Consider the following 18,685-nt stretch of genomic DNA (forward strand, 5'->3'; position numbering starts at 1 on the left):
TGCAAAAGCAACAGCTTTTGCAGATCACATAATAGAAATTTGTTCACGTACCTGAATGCGAGAATTACTTTTCCTAAAACTCAAGTAACCCGCGGGCTTGTTGCACGCGCATTGGATGGACAGAAGACGCAGGTACTACGGGATCTGTACACTTAATCAGGTACGGATCTAAATATACGCTAACTGATCGCGATTGTATCCGTACATTGAGCATATGACAAACAGGAAAGCCGGGATAATGATTATCGAACGTGTTATTCGTCAATCACAACAAACCAATCAACGAATGATTCCTTTTTTTTCTTTTATATACGGATTTCTTTCGTTTCTTTTATCTTTCTTTTTTTTTTTCCTTTTCTATACGTGACCAAATTATATATTCAAAAAATGTTATCCGTTGTACGCGCTCGCGCACGCTTCTGTATACGTTTGTATACGTGTAATATGCGTGTATATGCAGGTGTATGCGTGACGGGAATTAACGTGATCACGTACATATATGTTGTATGTATCACCGGTGTATGAATGTGTCGCGCGCAACCTTTTTATAATATATTATTATGCATGTATATATGTGTATGTGTGTACTCGTGTATGTATGTGTATCAACGTGTCAATCAATCGGAACTGAAGAATGAACTAAAACGGAAAGAAATGAAACTATAGCGAAAGAAGGGAGCAGATAAGCGGCCAGTAGCTCTTCTACTCCTGGGCTCGAGACGGAACTGGCCCGTGGGCCGTTCCGCTCAACACCACTTCGACTCTTCTCCCTCTACAACCTCCCCGGCTAACCCATTCCCTAAACTTCCCCACTCCAATCCCCCAGAACCCCCTACCTTCGTTTCAACCTCCTCCACTCCCCTAATCTAGTATCCAGTGCGACCACCGAGCCGTCCGGTACTTCGGGGTTGGATGATACTAGGGCGGTGGTCGTTGAACCAAGTATATAGACGAGCTGTCTGCGTCGTACTGGTTGCGCAGGGAAGCTTGTTTGTCTCTTTCTCTATCCCTTTTTTTGTATCTTCGTTCTATCCCTCGTTTCAGTTTGCTTCGCACCCCCAGCTCGTAATTTGCATTTTCCTATCTCTTCCTCAATTTCCTTTCTTTCTCTTTCCATTATTTTCCCCTCTTTACCCTCTGTTTCACCAATCTCATTCCCAATATACTGCCACTCTATTTCTGTCTTTTTTCTTCTCCACAATTCACTATTCTTTATTTTTTTATACTTGTTTTTTCAATTTCATTCCTAGCATTTTTTTTTTTTTTTTTTTACTTTCTTTTTTCTTCTCTTTCAATATCTTCAAACTTCTCTCACTCATTCTCTCTCGGTCTCTCGTTCATTTTCATTTATCTCTCACACTCTTTCGATCAGGCATACATTCAAATATTCTTCGTCTTCTCCATCTTCGTGCAATCTTGAACATGTCCCCAGGTATAACTAGCGACCTCTATAAAACCGAATAAACGCAAGCGGATTGCGACGAGGAGCTACTATTACGCTTGTGAACTAATAATGGAGTAATTCTGGATCATATGTTGAAATTAGAGAAATCCTTTGCAAAAAATCTTGTTTCTTGATTTTTTATTAACCATTGTGTTTTTCATGAATCGTATATTGTTAGATGTTATCATTTCTTTTTTCATGAGTTATGATATATAATTGAAAAGTACTCAAACTTTCAAATATCAAATATAAAAATTTGAACAAAATAGAATTTATATATATTATCATATAAATTGATCGAAATTTTATTTAGTTATGATCTAAAAATCTTAACATTATGTATTATACGATATATTTTGTTTATATTTCTATAAATATTTATGAGATATCTACAATTTTTATTTAAAAAACACAAACAATTTGTAAAATTTAGAAAAATAATAGAATACAATTACAATAAGTATATTGCTAAATTTATAAAATGTGGTATTATATATGAAATCAGACATACTGTGAAATAGCAACCACCTACCGAGTAAAGCCGAATTTTCACGAAATCGCGCGATCAGAATAGGTATAATGTGGACAGAAGCCGACCCTGATTATCTAAACTTAACCCTTTTGCAAATATTTTTCATATGTTGCATACAACAAAGAATTCTATTATTTGAAAGAGAAGCTATATTGTTATAAAAAAAATTCAATTGAATATCTTGTATAAATAATAGAAATTTTATAAACATATCATAAATGTAAAAAATTTAATTTGGATAACCTATCTAATGTGTATATATTTCGTATAATCAATAAAAGAAAGAGATCGGAACTAGTTGCATTCATAAAAATTGATTGGCTTATTGTTATAAATTTCTTTAGTTTTGAAATAATTATTATTAATATTATTATTAATAAATTTTCATTCAAAATACTCTTTCTACATTTTAGAGACAAAAATCAATTTTTAATTATGAATAAAAATAATTTGTTTAAATTTCAATAACAATGAATAAAATATATATGTATATATTATATTAATATGAAATTTTTCTATATATACTCACCGAATACAGCTACGTTATACATTTTCTTCAAGATGAAACTATTAACTTCATTTGATTGGCGATTTGAACCTTTGAACGTTTTTACTACTTGTTTGATTGTATCTCTTAGTGATAGATTTTAATACAATGCACCGATACATTGACCGTTAAATTTTTTAATACGTTATTTGAGGTTATATTTTACAAAATTATTTACACCGTAGATTGAATAACGATTATACACTTTTGTAATTAAAATTTATATTTAAATTAAAAAAACATTTTATGTATACGTTTTTATATCTATTCGACGAAGATAACTATCAACAATTTTAAAAAATGATAGTTGAACGCAATAACACATTATTGACAACGTTTTTTGTCTGAATATTAACTTCTTTAATCTCATTGAATAATATTCATTGAATTAACAATATATATATATATATATATATTATAACAACACTCTTATAAAAAATAAGCACATTTCGAAATGTATAAAAAACTAATTTTTATGAATATAATATATCATATTACAGCAGTTAACAGAACAAATGTTCAAATTTTTTATAAATGATCACAACAAAAAATTACTATTTTGTCAACAGAATATTTATCGTAAAAACGAATAAACTTGAAAATTAATTGAAAGTTTAGATTTATTCAATCATACACAACGACTTTATTATACACTCTAGTTGTTCAATTTCAACATCTTAACGCGGGAAATCGACATAGTCTACTGACGCCATCTTGCGTTCTTCTTACTAAAGTTTCCTTTTTTGGAAAATTTAAATTTATTTTTAACTATATATATTTATGCGATAAAATTATCTTTCTAAATTTATAACTTTTAAGTTTTTTAAATTTATATAATTTAATAATATAATGTATGTTTATTCGCGAAAATCATTCTATATTTATATATCATATTATTTTTTGCGATATTTTCATGAAAACTGCTTAAAAACTGAATTTGAACTACTTCACATCTATAAAGTATAATTATAATCCTATTAAATACAATATTTAAAGTATTATAAGTGATATATGAATATTTAATTTACAAAATTAAAATTATTTGATCTCTATAAATATTGAACTGATTTTAATAAAATTCTAAAATAAAATTTCTCCTTTTAATAAAATAAAACGTTATTGAATGAATTAAAGCGCCATCTGGAAAATATTTCTAGATAGAAAATATTTCTTGAACACGTAATGGGTTCGTCTTTCACATATGACGCCATATTGTTCAAGAGGAACAGAAGGTGTAACCACGCCATTGTGCACATCATATTAATTTTCGACTATTTGCGTAAATAAGAAGTAAAGTAAGTGAAAAAGAAATTCATGTAGATTTGCTAGAGCATAAAATTCATTTGATTAAAAATCAAATATATTTAAAAAGATTTGTGATATCAATCTCATGATATTTCGTTCGTCTTTGCAAATCAAAGTTCGATATTTTTGCTTTATTGTTTTTTATTTTATTTTTTAATAGAATCTTATTATACAATTTTTATCTTGCTAGAAATAATAATAAAATTCATATTTCTACGTTTCATATCATTACGTTTTTTCATCGTAAAAATGCTTTTAATATTTTAAGAGAAATCTGTCATGTTAATTTAAAATGATCGCGCACAATATATTATTTTTTGTTAGAAACAAACTTAGCTATTCTTTAAATCTATTTCTAAAAAATAATACATATATTTTTTTTAAATTTAATATTTTTACGAATAATTTGATTTCGTTGAATATATATTAAATGTACTATATATATATACATGCATATACATACATACATATATATAATATATGCATATACATACATACATACATATATATATATATACATTCAGCGCACACAAGCGCGCTCATGTGCGCATATTTAACTTGAATAAAATTAATTTATTTTCATTTAAAATACTTTGTTTTACATCATAAAATTATAAATTACATATATATATATATTTAATATTTTTTTGATCTTGTAATTTAATATAATATTATATGTTACCATCTTTAATTTAATGAATTATACTAATTATTACTATTTATTATTAGTAATTTTCTGAATTTCATAGTAATATGTAAATTAATTAAATTTATATTTCTTACTTTTTAATATATATAACTGTAACTAAAATTTGATTTGTTTCAGAAATTAATCGAGTACATGGATAACATGTACAGTAATAATATTGACCCCTGGGAACCAGGTTATGGTCCTGAAAGAAGAGGCCATAATTCAGATTATGATTATCGTAATGACTATGGAAGTAGTAGATCACCAGAGTATGGAGAACATCGTGAAAATGATCATAGAGATAGAGATCATCGTAGTCCAGAATATAGAAATCATAGAGGTCGAGATAGAGACCGCGAAAGAGATCGTTCAAGGGATAGAAGGGATCGTAGCAGAGATGACAGAGATCGTAATTATAGAGACAGAGAAGATCGTTACGGAAGGCAAAGAGACAGAGATTCTGTAGAAAGAGAGAGAGATCGGGATCGCGATCGCGATAGAGATAGAGATCGTTCTAGAAGAGACAGAGATAGAGAAAGAGATCGAGATCGTAGAGGGAAACGCGAGGAAAGAGATCGGGATCGCGATGACGATCATAGCCGTGAAAGTATGGATTTTGAGCATGACCATGGACGTACTTATGGTTCGTCCATGGAAGGCATCCACTACAAATCTCAATCTCCAAACAACACCATAATGATTCGTGGGCTTGCTCAGCACATTACAGAAAATGACGTAGGTTGTCAACTTAGCGGCCCAACATAATTGGCCACTCGTGAGCCAGCATTTGCAAGCATACATCACTATTATTATTATGATGTGTGTATCACAGGTGCGGCAAGACATCCTCAACTGTGGTCTCATGCCCAAGGACATCAGGCTAATTCGTAAAAAGGATACAGGTAATTATCTTCATTTTTATAAATCAATTTCCCCTAAAATTAATATGCAAATTAGTGAATTGCTTTTTATTTAAGCAAATTACATTAGATCTGTGTAGCATAAGTTATTATTGTATTTTTATGATCATTTTAAAAAATTGTTTGAAATTGTTAATAATAGAATGTCTTTTGATCAAAAAAAATTTCAAACAATTTTTTATAATAGTATTCAAACATTGATATTAGTATTATATCGGTACCAATCATACATACCCCAAAATTATTACAAAATAATCAATATAATAGCTGTCAATTGAATATCATTCATTAATTAATTTGTTGATCTTAAAATCAGGTAAGTTTATACCAAGAACAGAATTTGTTACATAGGAAGAATATTTTGAGGGAAATCAAATCATCATTATTCATCTTACAAGGGTGATATAAAATATTTCTGAAAATTGTTAAAATTTTATATTTAAAATAATTGGAAAATGAGATTACCAACCAATTCTATATAAATTTCTAATTTTAAAATATAATGAAAATCATTGAGATTTTTATATTCTATTGTATAAAATAGATATAATAGAATATGTGACCCTTTTTAACAAAATATAGCTGTATTTTTGTATGAAATATCAAATTTACTTTTTATAATACTATTAACAATTGTATAATATAGAAATTATTGGGAAGAAAAGTATTTTCTATACAATTCTTATTATATCTTTGATCTATTCACGATTGCGAAAAAAAAGGAGATTAAAAGATTTTAGTAGGTTTATCATTAAAGTAAACTAAAGTTCGCGTAAAGATACCAAAGAAATCGTCTGTCACCCGTGTAGAATTCATTCTGCTGAGCTTTAGGCAAATGGAAATGAAAGCAAGCGACGAAGCGAAGAAAATACTTCGTTCAAAACTCAGTCTGTCAATGGTTGGTGCTGTGATTGCCTGCCCTCTCAGAGTAGAGACTCCCAGGCAAAACGTGGATTAACTTTGGATATGTGTGTATTTGCTCTGTATAGGTGCTTCGCGAGGTTTTGCATTCGTCGAGTTTAACGCGACTCAGGAGGCCGCACGGTGGATGGAGATGAAACAGGTAGAAAGAAGTTCAGTCCAGATACCCAACCGATGCGTTGTACGCGTGCCACCGACGCCCCGTGGCGGCAAGGCACGGTAACGCAGCCCTTTGGCCTTCCCCATGGCCATGGCTGTGCACCTATCAAAAAAGGCTACTTCAATCTACCGTACCTAATTATTTATCTAGGAGTCCCCATATACTTTGCAGATTTTTCTTATAACTCGCTCGCAATTCCGTCTATTGGATTATAAAATTACATTATATTGAAAGGTCGCGTCGCGAGCTTTTTACCTATCCTCTATCTATCATAAAAGTTTGTGGACTAACAATGAAGATTGGAGGAGGGTCATTCCAATCGTCTTATCTTCATACAATGTATATATTCTATTCGGCATGATTTATTTTAAAAATTATATTTTGCTACGTTTATAATATTACATAAAATGCTTCTTTTTTATTATATTTAAGTCTGCTTTTACTATTTTAATTTTATTCTTTTGATGCAGTTATTCATTGATTAAGCATTTTAAAAGAATGAAAATTTTGATGCACGATTTTTTTCTTGTTTACATAAATTTATATGCAAACAAATTATTGTATGTTTGCTTCTTTTCATAAATTCGATTTTTTGATCGAAAAAAATTTTCGCGCATGTACATATATATATATATATATATATATATATATATATATATATGTATGTATGTATGTATGTATTTATATATAAAATATATATATATATACACACACACATACTATGTAATCGGTCCGCAAGTCGTGTGGAATGGCCCACATTATAAAACCAAGACATTTTCTTTATTGTTCATTCGAGACGGAAAGCTATGAAGTAGAAAAAAAAAAACTATAATTTCGTCAACCAAGAAGAAAGTTTACGGGATAAACAACTGCTTTGGGAGGATATTGGACGGGATAACACTGAAATTCTCTGTTTCAGGGAGTACTGATGCTGCAGGACCAATATCGTGCCTTGATGCAGTACAGTATACCAAAAGATTGCCATGTAGATAAACCACCTGCAAAAAATACACAAGATTGGCATTGTGTTAAGGTAAATTTATTTATATGATTTATTTTATTACTTATCTAATAGAATGTAAATTTTACAATACTATATTTTTGTTATAGTGTGGTGCACATAATTTTAAGAGGCGTGAAACATGTTTCAAGTGTTCTGCCTCTCGAGCAGAGAGTGAAGAAGGTGGAGAGGGTAGTGATGAAATTAGTCCTCATCCTACGAATACAGTTCTTCTTCGTGGATTGGATGTATTGACGACCGAAGATTCAGTTTTACAAGCTATGAAAAATCTTTCATCAATGCCGATACGTAGCATCCGTATTGGACGTGATTCACTTACAAATACATCAAGAGGTGTTTGTTACTTGGAAATGGGCAATGTTGTTGACGCTATGTATTTGCACACTGCTCTTACAAAACAAGGATTGGTAGTAGATGGCAGAAAAGTGGAAATTACTTATTGTAAACTTCATCAAATAAATAATACCAATACATGGAAAGGAAATGATAATCAACCACAAAGATATACTTTAGACGATGTTGCTCAATTAGCAGAATATAGCGCTAATTTATACGCTAAAACACCTGCACAGAAAGCTCACTATCTTCAGTATTATACGCAATATTACCAAAATCAAATAATGCAAGGATCTGCTATTACTTTGCCATCTTTAAATCAGACTGATCGAGTAAATGCAGCTGCAGCTGTAGCACAATCTGCCATACAACAATTACAAGCCTCCAGAAAATTAGGAGATTCTGAAGAAATGAAAAATAGACCAACACCTACAGCACCTACTAGTACTGCTTTAGCAACTGGAAGAGTGCCCGCACATGGTAGCGATGGTAAAATATATTGTTAGTTTCGATTTAATAACACAATTTCAAATAAATTAATTATGATATGAATTTTTGTAACATTTATATTTTTTACAGCTGTACCAGATGTTAGCACTTATCATTATGATGAATCATCAGGTTATTATTACGATCCAAGTACAGGATTATATTATGATCCTAATTCACAATATTATTATAATAGTCATACGCAACAATTTTTATATTGGGATGCTGAATCATTTTCATATCAACCAGCAAAAGTAATTAAAAACTATATTTTTTTACTATATATAATTATTATTAAAGTTTTTAAATCTTAAATTATTTTTTATATGCAGACTGCTACAACTGTAGCTCAAGCAACAGGAACTACATCTAGTGGAACTACAATAACTGCGACAGCTAGTAATACTGATTCAACAAACACAATTACGAATCAAGCAACAACTTCGTCAGTTACTACTGTGACTCAAGAAATTTCAAAAGAAGATGAAAATAAAAAGAAAGATAGCAAACAGGATAAAGTTAAAGTGGCAAAGAAAATAGCAAAGGATATGGAACGTTGGGCAAAGACTTTGAATCAAAAGAAAGAAAATGCAAAAAGTAATTGGAATTCTGAATTTGCTGGTGGTGATGGCAATCAAGGTGTTGGAAGTGGAGCTGCGGATGCAGGATATGCGATATTAGAGAAAAAATCTCTTGCAAATTCTTATCATGAAGATGAAGATCAGAGTGGAAATAATGGTTTGGTTGCTGCTTATGGTGGCGGTAGCGATACAGAAGAAGAAATAGAAGATGTGCAACAAGAAGAAAGACAACATACAGATTGGAGTAAATTAGCATGTTTATTATGTAAACGACAATTTCCAAGCAAAGAAGCATTGCTTCGTCATCAACAACTATCTGATCTTCACAAACAAAATTTGGAGAATTGGTATCAAGTACGCGGTTTGGATCCAAACGATCCACAACAAAGAAACAATAAATATCGCGATCGAGCTAAGGAAAGGAGAGCGAAGTATGGTGAGCCAGAACCTCCACAGCCAAATAAACTTAAAGAAAAATATTTAAAAACTAGAGTTGAAGAAATACCAGTATCGTACGAAGAACCAACAAGAGCTGGTATTGGTTCAGATAATGTTGGTAATAAGCTTTTACAAAAAATGGGATGGAGCGAAGGTATGGGACTTGGCAAGTCAAATCAAGGTAGGACAAGTATTATCGAAGCGGAAAGAAGGGTTCCTACAGCTGGTTTAGGAGCGAAATCATCTTCATATAGTGCATTACCGGGAGATACATATAAAGATTGCGTAAAGAAAATGATGTATGCGCGTTATCAAGAATTATCTGATACATAATATCTTGAGATCATTGAAAATAGATTTTATATATAAATAATACTTGTACTCAATTTTTCATAGATAAATAGGTATATATATATGCATTATCTGAATATGCTGGTTGTATCTGGTAATTAAAGCGTGATAATCCATTCTTAGGAATACATAGAATTTTTTTATTATCTTTTTTTCTTTTACATTTTGGTATTATATTTTATCATTTTAGGATTTTTGAAGACAACAAAGAATAATTATGTTATTAGATATATTTTTTGCATTGAACCTTAATATGTTATCTTATGAGCTGGCAGAAAAAATACAATGTTTTGACACTTTATTCATATGACTTTTGAAGTTTATGATATAATAATATGCAATATGTTTCTTTATTTAAAAAAAATTATATATACTTAAAAAATATATACCTAAGAATGTATCACAAGTACCAGTAACTAAATAATAATTCTCTCACTCAGCGATTTTTGTCTAACTATTTGTGCACAATATAGTACTTTTCGTACTTTATACTGAAGCATTATGAAATATTTAACGAGAATTAATTTATATCATTCCATTTAAATTTCGTAATGCTTATTAAATAAAAATTAATTCACATACTTATGATTCAGTACAATTAAATTCACCACTAGTGTATCGTATATTTATTAATTATACTGATTTACATTAAATTTCATGATTTATGATGTAATTATGTCAATTTTACGTGCATACATATATATGTATATATATATAAGAAGATAGTTATATTTATACTCTTACATATATATTTCATATTTCTTTTTATTATGATTTATTCCGTATTTTTGGAGATCACACAATCTTCACTATACATACACATTTCTACAGTCATTCATACATTTTATCGTTATTTTTTTAAATTACACATGCTAAACCCATGTAATAAATAACAAGTTGAAAGATAATAAAAATAAGGCGTTATTGCTTAAAATACACTCCTATTTATCTTTAAATAATCAAAAATATTTTGTTTTAGTAATTAAAATTTAAATATTAGATTTACAAAAAATAGCGTATTTTTTAATGTTCAATTAATTATACTTATATTATATTCTTCAAAATCAAAAAATTATTCATTAAAATATATAACTTTAAATGCTTTGAAGAAAAATTATATATTATTTTCTAAACAAATCTTACAACCTTATTTTTACATTTCTTTTTTGAAACATATTCTAATATCCACTAGGCAATTGTTCAAATATTTTCAACAATGTAAAATTTTTAATTTAATCATACTAGACATAAGCTCTAAATCTTATTCTTCTTTACATATATATATATACATAAATTTATCACATTATTTATTCAAAAATTAGTTTAATAAGTAATATTTATAAACTCAAATATTACTTAAAATATATCTATTATTATATTTCAAATTTATAATTATTCAAATTAATAACTTAATGTATCTTAGATTTTCATTCAATATTTGCATTGATTGATGGCATTATAATAATACTAGTTTTTTTCTGTTGATATAAATATAATACTAAAAAAGTAATATTAAAAATTTAAATTAATATTAATATACTAGAAATAATATATAATTCACATTAGAAATATCATTATTATTATATTATTATTATATCACTATTACTTCGATTTTTTAAAATTATTAGAGAAACAAATTGCAATTTATTTATATAATGAATTTTCATATTATTAAATCTGCATTTGCTTCCAAAAAAATTACTTTCATAAAATATTACATATCTATATAATACATTCTTTAAATATATTATATAGTATTTGGAAAATTATATTATAAAAATTTTGTATCTAAACTGAATTTTAATATCATATTACAATATTAATGATTAATTAACTATTATCTTGATTAATAGTTTGTCTGCTTAATTATATACTTGCAACTTATTTCCTAATATTACTATGATATCTTTTGTTTGATTTACATTATGATGAAATGTCAAAGAATTTATATTTTCTAAATTGCAAAATTAATAAAATATTATGTATTAACATAAAAATCATATGTAAATTTCAAGAAAATTTAATGACTTTAATTAAAATAATGAAATTACCAACTAAATTTTTACAAAATTTTTTCATATAATAATTCATAAAAATTATTACAAATTTTTAAATGGAAATAATATGGAAATAAATTCTATTATTTTAATAAAATAAAAATAATAAAAATATAATTAATAAAATATTATATTATATATAATATTAAATATTATATTTATTTTATTAGTAATAATAATAAAATAAATATTATATTTATTTTATTAGTAATAATAAAATAAATATTATATTTATTTTATTAGTAATAATAAAAAATAGCTAATAATAATGTAACAATAGAAAAGAAAATACAAACCAAAACTAAACATCTGCTAAAATCCAAGAATACAATGGCCTTAGTTGATGATTCAGAACTCTGTATTCTAAATTACTAATTCCATCAGTATCATATCTTTTAGCGCTATTTTCAAGATTTTCAAACCTAGCACTACTTGGAGATTCTTTTTTGTGTACTAACATATAATACTGAGCAATATCAGGTCCAAAACGTGTAACCTAAAATTTAATTTAAATAGAAACAATTTAATATTTTTATGATATTATAATTAATGATATTGATTACTAACGTACTTGAAGACCTTTTGATTGTAAACGGCTATAAAAATCATCATCTTCTCCACCCCATCCATAGAAAACATTTGAAAATCCATTAACTCTTTCAAATTGTTTTCGAGTTAATGCTATTGCACCTCCAAATAAACCACTATATGGTAAATTGTAACGAAATGTATTTACACTTGAACTCATATGTCTGGGCATCTTAGTGCAAGCATAAATGTTATCAGGATTCTGAGGTATGAGATCTACATCTTGAAAGATGAAACAATGAAAGTCATTTACTTTAGTTGCTTCTGCATATCCAACATTGAAAAGTTTAGCACGATTAAATTCACGCATTGGACTTTGTTCTATCACAAATATTCTATAATCAAGATTTTGGGCTTGTAGAAAAGGATGAATATAATTCATAAAAATAGTAAGTTGTGTTTGACGATTTCTATATGGTAAAATAATAGCCACATTGAAAAGAGGGTGACAATTTAATGGTTTCCATTGTCCTCCAGGTAATATACCTAATCGTCGCGCCATTGCTATAGGGTCTTCTCGAGGATGTTCTTCGGGATAAAGCAATTGAGATTTTTGATGATTGATCGTGATTGTGCATGAATTATCCCTTGCTGGATAAGATTTTTCCATTTCATCGTAAATATCTTCTGTTTTTATAAAAGTATAATGTGAAGCAAATCGAGCCGGGTGTAAACAATAACCCAAAACCAAAATCGTAATAATAGTGTACGATAATCCTCGTGCATAATCATAAAAAAAAGCGACAAAAATTTTCAAAATGTTAACAATACTTCTCATTCTAACCTTCGTTTCACTTAGCTATTTTATTTAAACCATTACATTATATTTCTTAAGATTGCCTTTTTTGATAATTTCGTTAATAAAAATCAACATAATTTAAAATATTTATATAACTTTTTTTTAAACATAAATATAGAACTTGGATTGAAATAAAAATATTTTATAAAAACACCTTTCGAATATATAAATATAGGAACTCAATTTTGACACCGATACCGGAATGATATTACACCACGGATAAAATATGGAATAGATTTCTCATACAATGTTTTTTTTGTCTCGAGGATTATATGACCTTACTATTTTGTCATGTATAATATTATCGATTCAATATAAAATAAAATTATAATCGGACAAGAATAGACATGACATTTTATGGAATTTTATACTCCATGTTCTGAACCGATCCTGAAAAAAATTTTTTATAACGTCAGACAAGAATAATAGATGTTAAAAATAAAACAGAAATAGGATAAAAATTATAAAATTAATGCCATTTTTAGAATACTGTAGATATAATATAAACAAAGAAAACAAATAATGAAAGAAAAATAGACATTTCTTTAAAAACAACATAAAGTAAAACAAAAATTGAGGATCAGTGCCATCTTTTGAGTATTAATAACATCTTTCTAAAAGATGCATATCTCAAACACTCAAAAGATGGCGCTGACGATCAATTCTTATTCTACTTCTATCCTTTTTCTACTATTTGCTTTTTTTTCTTTATATGTTTGTAATTTGTAACATTCTGAAAATGGCGCCGATTTTAATATTTTTATGTACCTGTTTTTTTTCCATTTTCACACTTTTTCTATTTGCTCTGTATAATTTATGCGTTCGAGATATTATTGTTATAGATTTTTATTGTTTTCCTAGTATAAACTATTATTAAAAATTTTAACAGATTTTATTTTATTCAATTATTATACATTGTAAGTATAATTTTGATAAAAAAATAACTATCTGGAAAATATTAACAAGATTATTCTTAGCAAAATATGAAATACAACTTCTGTAGATTCTTAGAATCAGCTTGAAATTGCGCAGATTTTCCACCAATATGCGATGCGATAAAATAAGAATCATCACTTTTATCTATAAAAAATAAAATTTATTTTATTAATTTTATATATACAAATTAAATTTTTTTAAAATTATATTAGACTCGTATTATTTCTTAAAATCTAAATTAAATTAATTTAAAAAATCTTAAGTAAATTTTGGACTCTAAAATTTAGATTTTTTTAATTTTTTTATTTGTTAATTTTTTTATTTTCATCATTGAATAATATTTGTAATAAATTTTGATCTATAAATATATATTACTTAACTTTTAAGAAATTAAAATTTAGATAAAATATATTACAAATTATTTTTTATAATTTAAGTTTTAAATACTCAAATATAAATAATAATTTAGATTACGAATAAATTGCGCTAATATTTAAGTTGTGTTTTAATAAAAATAAAGTGAACATGTATCGAACATTTTTATTAAGCACAATTGTGTATGCGATTATAATCTTAAGTTACAATTTAGTATCAGAATTATTGATTTCTGTGCATAATTACACAAGATATATCACCTTTGTTATAATAATTAAAAAATTTTGAAGTCATAATGACATTTTACGGCCTTCAATAGATATATCCACAGCTCTTCTAGTTGCTTTTATTCGTTTACTATCTATATAATTTTTCATGTGCCTTTCAAATCTATTCATTTGTTTCTTAGTACTCTGTAATATTATATCAGGTAAAAATATTAAATTATGTTAATAATAATGAAATATATAAAATAAAATATGTATATTTACCCTACTAATATCGACATCAGATTTCCAATCTGGTCTTATAACATAATCTTTATTAGAAGGTCTAGGAACTCTAGCTCTTCCAACCCAACCAGGATCTCCAGGCCTCAATGGTCTAAATCAAGAAATTAATTGAATTATTCAAATGAAATTTTTAATATTAGAAGTGTAAAGAATTCATACTTAGCGTCTCCTTTCAAAGCTTTATTAATATCTTGTGATTTTTGAGACGAACTACCATCATCAGTTTTTCTTCGTTTTTGAGGTGTCTGTTCTAAATCTCTTTGCATTCTTTCTTCTTTTGATAAGGCTTTGAAATCTGCAGATAAATTAAATATTGGACGTGCCCATTCATTAATTAATTTTCCTGCACGTTCTTTATTTTCTTTAGTTTCTTTAGGATGCTTATAAAGATACATTACAGCTTTACCAATACCAGATTGTTTTAAAGAAGCTTGATCAATTCGTGGAAACTGAAATATATTAATTTTATATTTCATATGTAAATATTATGTAATTTTATATTTCTATATACATGACTAAAGAATACACTTACTTCCCACAAAAGTTTCAAAAGACTATCTCGAATTTTCAAAGATGGTAAAGAACGATCAGGCATAGGTGCCAACCAATCAGTTAAAACTGATAATACATTGTGTTCCAAAAAAGCCAACTGAAGATCATGTTTTTTAAGTTGTGATAATACTTTTGGTAACATTGCTATTTTATTAGTAGCTGGTTTGTTTTGTTGATTTAATTTTCTATCTTCTTCCGATGCAGATTTCATATCAGATAACAATTGAGCTATAATGTCATCATTATCATTAATTATATCAATATCCTTTCTTTTGCGTCGTCGTGATTGTTCTTCTTTTTTACGAGCCATCATGCGATCAAAATCTGATAATGAATCATCTCTAAAAAAATCAATATATTTATTGTTAGTTTAATTATATTTTATAAAATTTTTTAATTTAAATATTTTTTTTAAATTAACATTAATAATATTTCATTATAATTTTTAATTTATTATTATATGTTACTCACAGATATCTGCTACTCCTGATAAGCATAAAATATTAAAATTATAAAATACAAATTATAAAATACAAATTAAAAAATATTAAATATTATATATATTAAATTGTATGTATAATTCAAATATATTCTATTTTATTCTGAATCACTTACATTCCTCCATCTACCATTACTCCATCGTCTGAATCTTCATTTTCTTGTTGTTCATTAGCTGTAACATCTTGAAATTGTTTGTTTTCTGTTTCTTCACCTTCTTCTTCTTGTTCATCTTCAGCTTTTTTCATTTTTGTTACATCATCATCTACTTCATTTTCTGAATCTGTTATTTCATGTTTTGTTTTTTTTGTTGCTTTAACACCATCTTCATCTTCAGAATCGGATAGAACTCTTTTTTTTTTTCTAATAGCATCTTCAGAATCTTCACTACGACTTCTTGATCTTCTAGATTTTGATGCTGAACGAGATCTCGATCTTGATTTGGATCGTGATGAACGTCTAGATCGGGCAACTGAAACTGATCTTGATCGTGAACGCGTTGGTGAACGTGACCTTGAATGTGATCTAGATGGCGAACCTGAAAGCGATCTTGATTTTGATCTCGATTTTGATCGCGATCCGGAACGTGATCTAGAGCGAGATACTTTTGAACTGGAACGAGATCGAGATCGGGATTTAGATGATCTAGAACTAGATCTTGATCGCGAACGAGAACTTTTCCTTGAATTAGGGGAGTGTGATCCTTTACGCGATCCAGATATAGATCTTGATTTTGATCTTGAAATTGATTTTCTTGAACCAGATCTTGAACGTGATCTAGATTTTGATGCATGTCTCGATTTTGATGGTGTTCTTGAACATAATATTTTATGCTCCGCTGAAGGTGATCTAGATAAAGATCCTTTTTGGGATATATTAGATGATTGTTTTCTTGATCCAGAAACTGATTTTGATCGAGAACGAGAACGAGAGCGAGAGCGAGAGCGAGAACGAGAACGAGAACGAGAACGAGAACGAGAACGAGAACGAGAACGAGAACGAGAACGAGATCGAGATCGAGATCGAGATCGAGATTTATGTTTGCCATCAGGAGATCTCGAAAGAGATTTCGAATGAGATTTTGAATGTATACTATTGTCCAAATTAGGAGAATTTCTTCTTGATCTATCTATCGATTGAGATTTTGATCTCGAATGTGATCGAGAATTTCTAATAGGTGATGGTGAATGTTTTTCTTCCAATGATGAAGAAAGTGTTATTTTTTTTTCATCTAAAGGTGATCTGGATCTACTATGTGATTTTCGACTTGGACTGTTTGATGGCGATCGAGATAGAATTTCTGGAGATTTTTGCGAATTTGATCGTGAACGAGATCTAGCAATTACTTTTGGTGATACAGAAGGAGAGTGAGAATTTGATCGGGAGTGTGGTTTAAATGATGAAGGAGATCTTGAACAGGAACGAGAATTCACTTTTGGGGAAGAACATTTAGATGGAGGATTACTTCGTTTAGTTGAAGTAGATCTGGATCTAGATCGTGAATTTTCTCGAGATGCTAAATTGAAACTTTTTCTAGATTCTGCTAAAGAAGAACTTCTTGACCTTGATCGTGATCTTCTTGAACATGGTGAACCACCAGGTGATTGTGATTCACTTTGAACAATTTTCCCATCTATTTCTGGTGATGGAGATCTAGAAGGTGATCTTGAAGTACTTTTTCTCCCACCAGATTTTGAACTAGATCTTGATGATCTCTGATTTTTAATAGAGGAAGGTGATATTGATCGATTTCTTGAAGGTGAACGGGAAGGTGATCTAGAATATGATTTTCTAGAGTTGGCATTGGATAGCACAGAAGCTGGTGACCTTGCTTGTACAGGTGATGAATGATTGGACCTGAAAGAAAATTTTTAATTATGATATATTAAAAATAGAATTTTATAATTACTTTAAAAAAATATAATCATTTAAACCTTGGAGAAGGACTGATAGAATTTGATTTTGATCTACTTTTAACAGATCTTTGAGAATCCACTGATGGGCTTCTAGATTTCTCGTGTTCTTCTTCTGATTCACTTCTCTCTTTTTTAAAAAAATGATCATTTATTAAGATTTTAGAAATACATAAAATATTTTTAATATATTTCTTTTTATGCACATTAGAAAAGAAAAAGTTAATTTTATTAATTAAGTTCAAATTTATTTTTTATATTTTTTAATAATTATTTTTTAAATGAATTTGAAAAAATTTAACAATATAACTTACCTTCACGATTCATTGCACTTATTTATAAATACAATTGTACTTGTCAAAAATAATTACTAGATACTTCTTTTTCTAAAATGATAATACACGAGTTTCATCAAGGTCCTGCTAAATTATAAAATATCTTCTTGTTTTTAATAATAAATCAAAATTGTTAAACATATTCAAGAAATACATTTACGTTAAAATAACTTAAGAAATAAAAAAATTTTTTTGTGATGCATATAACTGGCTACTTCAGTTTAGACTTATTTTGTTAGGTTAGGTATATAGAATTATATACACGCACAACCAATTGCTATATTTCTTGAATTGAATGCAACTTTTATTATATGACTACAATATGATTCTATATTATGAACATTATTATAGTTTTATTATAAAATTATTAAATCTAATTTTTTT

At 28.0% G+C, this 18,685-nt stretch overlaps 4 protein-coding genes across 9 annotated transcripts in view; 1 reads left to right on the forward strand and 3 right to left on the reverse strand.

Annotated features, from left to right (window-relative positions):
• The window catches only part of LOC100863350 (ELAV-like protein 2), a 36,803-nt gene extending 36,076 nt beyond the window's left edge, over nucleotides 1-727 (reverse strand). The window contains exon 1 of the mRNA XM_086911565.1: nucleotides 52-727. The gene's annotated coding sequence lies outside the window, so the exon portion shown is untranslated. The remainder of the gene's footprint in view (nucleotides 1-51) is intronic.
• Nucleotides 728-3,702: 2,975 nt separating this feature from the next.
• LOC100863910 (RNA-binding protein 5) lies at nucleotides 3,703-10,670 on the forward strand. The gene is made up of 8 exons (XM_012491455.3): nucleotides 3,703-3,818; nucleotides 4,655-5,254; nucleotides 5,352-5,421; nucleotides 6,429-6,502; nucleotides 7,440-7,553; nucleotides 7,631-8,378; nucleotides 8,457-8,620; nucleotides 8,699-10,670. Exons 2-8 carry the CDS (start codon nucleotides 4,670-4,672, stop codon nucleotides 9,716-9,718), a joined length of 2,775 nt encoding a protein of 924 aa, XP_012346909.1. The 5' UTR covers nucleotides 3,703-3,818; nucleotides 4,655-4,669; the 3' UTR covers nucleotides 9,719-10,670.
• Nucleotides 5,461-13,742, reverse strand: LOC100864142 (beta1,4-N-acetylgalactosaminyltransferase B). Of its 3 annotated transcripts, none has more exons than XM_003697216.4 (3): nucleotides 12,365-13,742; nucleotides 12,090-12,289; nucleotides 5,461-6,622 (listed from the first exon to the last, which is right to left on the reverse strand). In XM_003697216.4, the coding sequence occupies exons 1-2, from the start codon at nucleotides 13,157-13,159 to the stop codon at nucleotides 12,095-12,097; spliced, it is 990 nt and encodes a 329-aa protein (XP_003697264.1). In that variant the 5' UTR covers nucleotides 13,160-13,742; the 3' UTR covers nucleotides 5,461-6,622; nucleotides 12,090-12,094. The 3 variants fall into 3 exon arrangements, with proteins under 3 accessions (XP_003697264.1, XP_086767719.1, XP_086767720.1); XM_086911593.1 differs by lacking the exon at nucleotides 5,461-6,622 and adding an exon at nucleotides 6,863-7,518; XM_086911594.1 differs by lacking the exon at nucleotides 5,461-6,622 and adding an exon at nucleotides 6,863-11,234.
• Nucleotides 13,743-14,053: 311 nt separating this feature from the next.
• Nucleotides 14,054-18,577, reverse strand: LOC100867140 (uncharacterized). 4 transcript variants are annotated; one of them, XM_086911581.1, is made up of 9 exons: nucleotides 18,281-18,577; nucleotides 17,988-18,096; nucleotides 16,171-17,910; nucleotides 16,027-16,041; nucleotides 15,536-15,896; nucleotides 15,163-15,452; nucleotides 14,983-15,094; nucleotides 14,752-14,904; nucleotides 14,054-14,260 (listed from the first exon to the last, which is right to left on the reverse strand). In XM_086911581.1, exons 1-8 carry the CDS (start codon nucleotides 18,291-18,293, stop codon nucleotides 14,782-14,784), a joined length of 2,763 nt encoding a protein of 920 aa, XP_086767707.1. In that variant the 5' UTR covers nucleotides 18,294-18,577; the 3' UTR covers nucleotides 14,054-14,260; nucleotides 14,752-14,781. The 4 variants fall into 4 exon arrangements, with proteins under 4 accessions (XP_086767707.1, XP_086767709.1, XP_031774814.2 ...); XM_086911583.1 differs by lacking the exon at nucleotides 16,027-16,041 and having other exon boundaries at nucleotides 18,281-18,576; XM_031918954.2 differs by lacking the exon at nucleotides 14,054-14,260 and having other exon boundaries at nucleotides 14,643-14,904.
• Nucleotides 18,578-18,685: the final 108 nt, after the last annotated feature.

Source organism: Apis florea, unplaced genomic scaffold (assembly GCF_048593485.1).
Source record: "Apis florea isolate Af1SG1 unplaced genomic scaffold, ASM4859348v1 contig_3325_pilon, whole genome shotgun sequence".
NCBI lineage: Eukaryota > Metazoa > Arthropoda > Insecta > Hymenoptera > Apidae > Apis > Apis florea.